General features: G+C 41.8%; 1 protein-coding gene across 1 annotated transcript; it reads right to left on the reverse strand.

Annotated features, from left to right (window-relative positions):
* Positions 1-2,374: 2,374 nt before the first annotated feature.
* Positions 2,375-3,319, reverse strand: LOC119231310 (olfactory receptor 1E5). The gene has a single exon (XM_037493068.1). The coding sequence runs from the start codon at positions 3,317-3,319 to the stop codon at positions 2,375-2,377; it is 945 nt and encodes a 314-aa protein (XP_037348965.1).
* Positions 3,320-7,511: the final 4,192 nt, after the last annotated feature.

Raw genomic sequence — 7,511 nt, forward strand, 5'->3', positions numbered from 1 at the left:
ATGAGATACTTAAGAACCAATTTAAGTTCTCTTGGCTCATCTCTTATTCTAGTCACAGCTTCAGTAAACAGATTTCACAGACTTTTGAAAGGCATTTTTTAAGTTGTTTTATTTTTTATTGAGTCAACAGTGGTTTACAACACTCTATAGATTTAGGGTATAGGATCAAAACTCCTTAGATAGATGCTACCATACTATTACTCAAGCACCAATAATCCATTGGACCCTCTTGCCATTTGCTACAGAGCCCCCACATTTGCCCTCTGGTAGCCTCAATTCTGCAGTCAATTTTTAGAGTTTCTTTTGGCTTAGCTGTGTCTGTTCCTTTGCTCTGTTTCTCTATATTCCACATGCAGTGAAATCATCTGATATGTGTCTTTCTCCTTCTGTTTGCTTCATTTAGCACCATCCCCTCCATTTCCTTCCATGTTGTCACAAACAGCAAGGTGAATTATATATGCATACCACCTCTTCTTTATCCACTCATCTGTCATTGGGCTCTTAAGTTGTTTTCATAATTTGGCTGTTGTGAATAGTGTTGTAATGAACAGAGAAGTGCATCTATCCCTTCAAATAAGTGTGCAAGGGCTTTTCACTTTGATGTAGTCCCATTTGTTTATTTTTGCTTTTGTTTTCCTTGTTGGAGTTGAGTTCCCAAAGACAATGTCTCAGAGATTTTTTGGCCTATTTGTCTTATATATTTTATGGTTTCCAGTCTCACATTCAAGTCGTTGAATCATTTTGAAGTAATTATTGTGTATGGTGTGAGACAGTGGTCTAGTTTCATTCTTTTGCATATGGCTGTTCAATTTCCCCAGCACCTTTTGCTGGAGACTTTCCTTTCTCCATTTATACTGATCACTCCCTTGTGGTAGTATGGACTTAATTCTAGGTCTCAAATCCATTGGTCTGTGTGTTTATTTTTATTTCAATACCATGCCATTTTGATTACCACAGTTTGTAAGAATGTTTAAGATCTATGAAACTTCTGTTCTTTATTTTGTCAAGATTATTTGATAAAATGGTGTCTTATGTAGATTCCATATATTTTTCAACAATGTTTCCTCTGTTTCTTTGAAGAACTGCAACTTTGATAAGGATTGCACTGAATCTTTATATTGCTTAGGGCAAGAGGCCTTTTTAACATTACCTCAATCAAAATAATTTAACTAAAAGCAATATTTAAAAGATTTAAAAGATTTTCAATATTAGTGTCACAAGGATGTAAAGAAACCAGAATTCTAACAGACTGCTTATAAGTATATAAATTGGTATGATCACTTTGGAAATCTCTTTGATAATATTTACTATATTAGAATATAGGCATATTCTATGACCTGACAATTTTGCCCCATGTATATATATGCAATAAAAGACATATATGAAAATATTCATAGTAGCCTTATTTGTAATAATGGCTCAGAATTCAAAAGGAACAAACACACTACTCTATGAATGAATCTCAAAAAATTATTTTTTGAGAGTCACAAAAAATACAAAAGAACATATATGATTCCTCTTTATATGAAGTACAAGAATAAGCAATGTAATCCATAGTGATAGAATTCAGATCAGTAAATTACAGTGTCAGGGAATGGATGGGTAATTGAGTGCATTTTTTAATCTTTAAAATGGCAATGATGCCCTTGCGGAATCATTACAAGAGTAGAGCAGGTAAAGGGTATAAAGTCTGCTGACAAATTCCAAATATCAAGCAGGAGAGTGACATAAGCTGTTAACCAGACTCTGGGTGCTACCCCAATAACTGATGGAGTAAACTTAGGTGCCCAGAGCTGAGTTAGCTCCCTAAGACACACTGAACTGCTGGAGCAATGTAAACAGACCGCTCACAGGCGGTTCAGGTGGGGCCTGAGAGCTAATGTAGACATAAAAATAAAACAGAAGAGATAAGGTTAAGAGATAGAATGATCTGATCCCTTACTCAGAGAGAGGTAAGAATATGTTCATTGTATTCAACAATGAAAAGTTCACTTGAGCAGAGGTAGCCAGGAAAGGGAGGGGTTTGAGTTTTAGTGTGCATTGACCAGGGAGAACAGATGACTATTTGAAGCAGAGTTTTGAATAAAAAAAAAAAAAATGAAGACATGATAAATTAGCTGTGAAGCTAATGGAGTCAGAAATATCATTTAAAAGCTTTAAAACTATGCTTCCTCAGGGTCTCCCCGGAAGAACCAAAAGGAAGACCTTCCCAGCGTGTCACTAGGATCCTCTTTCTTGTTCAACTGTGCTCCTCCACTTCATCTTTTCTACTGACTGGATAATTATTTAGTATGCCACTTAACAGAAAGTTGCAAAGTAACTTAGTATCAGCGCATCTACTGAATAAACTATGTAAACATCCCAAGCCTTATTGTCATAGGTAAAAGGGAGTTTTCTTTTTGCTAAAGACTCTTCCCAAAGCCCCTTTCATGTCTCTGTTCCGCAGGCTGTAGATGAAGGGGTTCAGCATGGGGGTCACCACAGTGTACATCATAGCCATGACAGTCTCCTTAACAGTAGAATTATTAGATGAAGGGATTAAATACAGACCAATGACTGTCCCATAGAACAGCGACACCACAGAGAGGTGGGAGCCACAGGTGGAGAAGGCCTTGCGGATCCCCCTGACAGAAGGGACCTTCAGGATGGAGGACACGATTCGTCCATAGGACATGATGATGAGTAGGAATGGAACAACGAGGATGAGGCCCCCCATGATGAATATCACCAGCTCGTTAACTCGAGTGTCCGAGCAGGACAGCTTCAGCAGAGCAGACATGTCACAGAAAAAGTGGGGGATCACATTGTCTGCGCAAAAACACAACCTGGCCATGAGCAGAGTGTGTAACATGGCGTGGAAGGTGGTCACAACCCAGGACAGCACCACCAGGGACACACAGAGCCTGGGGCTCATGATGCTGGTGTAGTGCAGAGGGAAGCAGATGGCCACATAGCGGTCATAGGCCATGGCCACCAGGAGGAAGCTCTCCAGGTCTGCAAAAAACAGGAAGAAGTACATTTGGGTCAGACAGCCGGCGTAGGGGATGGAAGGGACCTGGCTCTGCATGTTCTGCAGTAACTTGGGCATCGTGACAGAGGAGAAGCAGAGGTCAGAGAAAGACAAATTGCTAAGAAACATATACATGGGCGTGTGGAGGTGAGAGTCCAAGCGGATGAGGACGATGATGAGAAGGTTCCCCAGGACGGTGGTTAGATACATGGCCAGGAACAGGGCATAGAACAGGTTCTGCTGCTCTGGCCTGATGGGCAGGCCCAGGAGGAGAAATTCTGATATGACAGTTTGATTTCTTCCTGTCATGCTCTGTTTCCAGTATCTTTAGGAGAAAATAGCAGAGTCCATTAAAAACCTGAATAAAAATGAACATATTTCTTTGATACATATTCTGTTTATCTGTAGTCATGTATTTCACCCTCATTTTCTGAGTCACCATTCTCTATAACCAGAAATACACCATATCACTCAATCAAAGACACTTTCTAAACTTATTTTCACTTCTCAGTAAATAGCATCGCAATTAGTCACAATAGCGGCTCCTCCCTCCCGTCACTCGTCACTCTAATCTCTTAGCTTCTATGCTATCACACTGGTTCTCCTAATACTGTCCACTTCATTCATTCTCAATAACTGTGATTGGTTTCTTCCCCAACCATTTCTTATCTATTAGTGTTTCCTAGAGCTTTTTCCTAAACACCGTTCATTTATAATTCTACATCTGCATCCTTACCGGTGGCATCAATTACCATCAGACCCTCATGGGTAAACCTCTCTTACCTTCAGAATTGTGTAATCATTATCTCCCTGTCCCTCTCCCAATCCACTCCTCCAAGTCTCTCATCTCAATAAAAGAAATCACGTTCAAGTCAAAAACCTAAGAGTTTTCTTTCATCTCCTCCTTTCTCTATCAACCTCCTCTCAGTCACTATCAATATGCAATCAGTCAGGTCCTATAGATTCTGCCACTTAATTCTCTCTCTCATGCACTCATATCCCCAAACCCATGACCCACAGACATACCGTGTCTGTGCTACTCAAACAGCCTCTTAAATTCCTCTCCCTGCCTCCATGCTCCCCTTCTTTCAGTCTCTTCACCCTGGTATCCTACGATAAAAATCTGATCATCCTCTCCTTAAAGTCTTCTTCGACTACCAGTGCTCTTAAGAGAAAGGCAAAATTTCTTTTTTTTTTAATGTACCTTTACCAAATACAGAAAATATTGAAATCAGTTTTCAAATACAACAGGAATTTTCCAGCACAACCAAAAGATGAACTTCACTGTTGGTTACAAATTAGTATTACTTGCCAGGATACAGACATTCGAATTTTACTAGTACAGTTAATATTTTTCTATGATTTGAAGATCAAAGTTATTCAGTTAGTCAATACTTTAGTATTGCAGGTAAGATGTTCTAATGGGAATTCATTAAGATAAACCAATGTTAGCAGCTGTTAATCTGCTAAAGCTGGCATCAAATTCTAAACCATTTACATTTTGATAATTGACAGTTATCATGAGATATATGAGTTTTTATATCACTTATTTGCATTTCCACTATGAACTGTTACTATATTACTTGCCCATTTATAAATCACAGCATCAAAAAGCCCAAAGGATCTAAGAATTGAAACATGAAGGAAGGTTCACAGAAACAGCTGCAGGAGAAGCTGGGCTATGAATTTCCCGTCTTCAACAACTTAGCAACCACAGCAATGCCTGGGGCCCAGAGACTTTGAAGAGACACTAGAAACTTCAATCCCACCACAGTCATCAGGGTTCTGTCCTTACTTTACATCTATCCATTTCTGTTGCAATGAGCATGTCTGATCCTTAATTTTTCTTCTCCACATCCGTTAATGGAGATACTGCAAGGTCAAACTTTATTTTTGTCATTCAGGTATTCCATAGGGCGAATCCATCTTTCGCTGTCTTGTAAAAAATCCTTGAACTATCTTCATGTTTTGCCACAAAGAATGGTTCGGCTAATATTCTGGCCTCTCAGCCCCCAGCGCCGGCCAGACCCACAGCTAGCAGAGCAAGGAGCAGGAGGGGACTGCGGGGGCCAGAGGCTGAGGACCCAGACCCCTCGCAGCCATCACGGCGGAGAGCACAGAACTGGCCTAGAACTGCCTGCTGGCCACGGGAAGGTGGACTCTGGGTGCTGGAGCTGACAGGGACCAGGGGAAGGAGGAAAGCAGGTGGAAAGCCTCCAGCTCCAGAGCATCTGCACCCACTTCAGCCTCTTGGTTTCCCATACAAAATCTATCTCAAGGGCCCAAAAGGTGCTTTATGACCTGAACGTTAGCCACGCCGTATCTTCACTTTCCACTCCCAGTAACGCTGGGCTGAAAAGTCACCATTTCCTACTTCCAGCCTGTTGCACTTGTTCTTCCTCTGCTTGGCACTCTCCCTCTGCTTCCTCTTCACCTCTTTACTGTACTCTCCCTTCAGGTATATCACACGTCACTTACTCAGCTAAACCTGCCCTGTCTCCCCAGGTCAGGGGAGCGCCTGCTGCTGTTCCCAGGGTCCTGTGCTTGTCCTCCCCCATTCAGCTGAGCTACCCACCCCTTTCCTCACCCTGCCCCACTCGCCCTCCCCACCTGCCCCGGACTATGAGCTGCATTCAGAAGAGGCCCTGCCTCCCTATGACTGCAGGAGCACCAGGCCTGCCACAGCGCCTGGACCAGCCAATGTGTCCTAAGTGCTGATGGGCATTCCTCAACTTTAAAGACAGTGGGGTTGTAATTTCCTGTTAGTCAGACTATCTGTTCCTATTAAAACCTCCCAGAAAAAAAAAAAAAAACCTCACTGCTTTTTATTTTCTGAATGTAACACTATCTTTAACCTAAACAGGCAACCCAGTATAAACAGCTACGGTGTCTTTTTTCTCCTTGTGTTGATAGCCACAGGATTCAGCGATACTGCTGTGAAAAAAATTACTCTGAAGGAGATATTCAGTAATTTTGGGCAAAGGGGGCAAATAAAGGTCATTTCTATTTGAGAGCTTTCTCCAGTGCTTCCCAGGTATCATACCTCAGAGTTTGCCTTGGAACTAAGAAAGCTAAGTAGGAGCATCAAAAATATGGGACATCCTTCTGTAAAGAAACATAATTGAGTTCAATGTTGCTGGTACTATGCAATGAGCGACATTGTTAATTCTTGCAGGTGGATCAAATGCTCTGGTGGTAAAGTGAAGTAAAGCATCACATGAAGTTCCATATACTCCTCAGGATTTTCTTGCCCTGTTAAATGAGTGAGACCTATTTCTTGTGTCAAGAGTCTTATTACAGGGCCTCCCCAGTGGCGCAGCGGGTTGAGTACTACGCTGTGAAGCTGTTCGCAGCCCCTGCACCGCGGGTTCAATCCCGGCCGGCCAGCGAGAATCCCACATGGCACTGCAGACCTCTCCTGTCTCGCCCGCTGCTCCCCTCAGCAGTGTCTTTGGTCAGTCTACCTGTTCTGCTCCCTGCTCTGTCTCTGGTGAATTCTCTCACACTCCCATGCCTCTGACTGTACCCCAGTTCTTGTATAAATAAATAAATCTTTTTTTAAAAAAAGAGTCTTACTACAATCAGAAACCAGAGAGCCAACACTTATAGACCAGGTATGTGAGCTTCGGTGGCTCCATTAATGATATTCACTTCTTAGTAGCTCTCAGTCTGGACTGCACACAAGAATCACAAAGGATAGTGCTTCTAAAAACTTAATTTACATAATGAACTCCGAAAGGCCCCTGTTAAGTGCTCAGCTTGATTTACTAGGTCTTTTATGTTGCTTAAAATTCTACATTTTATAAACACAAATCTAACATTTGATGGTGGCAACTCTTCTGGTCTGTGGATCACACTTTGCAAACAGCACATTTTTAAAATATAGATTACTGCACCCTCTCCTAATAAATACAATCAGAATCTTTGAGAAGGTGGGTCTATCCAAGCTATTTTAAGTCCCCTTAACTCAAATATATAGTAAATTAAGAATCTCTTTATTAAAATACCTCACAGAGATATTGATACAACCTCATGATTGTAATAGTAAGCAACATGTATGAATTTCATTAGCAATAAAAATATAAGTGGTGAATATTATTCAAAATATTTCTAGAATGTGGAAAAGTTTTGGAAGGCAGAGAGGTGAGAAATGAAGGGACATAGCTGAAAAACTCTCCAATCTGGGACATCAAAAGCCTCAGGTTGGAAGGATCCCAATGGACCCGCTCACTCACCCTCTGCCCAACTTACCCAGCATGTTTCAGGGCAGCTCCAGGACCCTGACCCAAGGCCTCCTCCCCTTTATTCACTAACTACATGAGTAACAGCCTCTGCAGTCGTCACCTGCTTCTGCAGTCGTCACCTGCATCTGCAGCATCCTTCTCACATCCCCCATTCCACACACCCCTGGGCATGAGGGACCCTGGATCCCACAGGAGTCCAGATCCTGGAGGAACTCATTAAAGGCAAAGCAATTACCCAGGACCTCTCTAGGACAAAT

The sequence above is a fragment of the Talpa occidentalis genome, unplaced genomic scaffold (assembly GCF_014898055.3).
Source record: "Talpa occidentalis isolate TD23 unplaced genomic scaffold, MPIMG_talOcc4v2.1 talOcc4.7, whole genome shotgun sequence".
Taxonomy (NCBI): Eukaryota; Metazoa; Chordata; class Mammalia; order Eulipotyphla; family Talpidae; genus Talpa; species Talpa occidentalis.

Bases quoted from the DNA above. Each gene is read 5' to 3' on its own strand.
- LOC119231310 (XM_037493068.1), bottom strand. From the start codon at position 3,319: ATGACAGGAAGAAATCAAACTGTCATATCAGAATTTCTCCTCCTGGGC.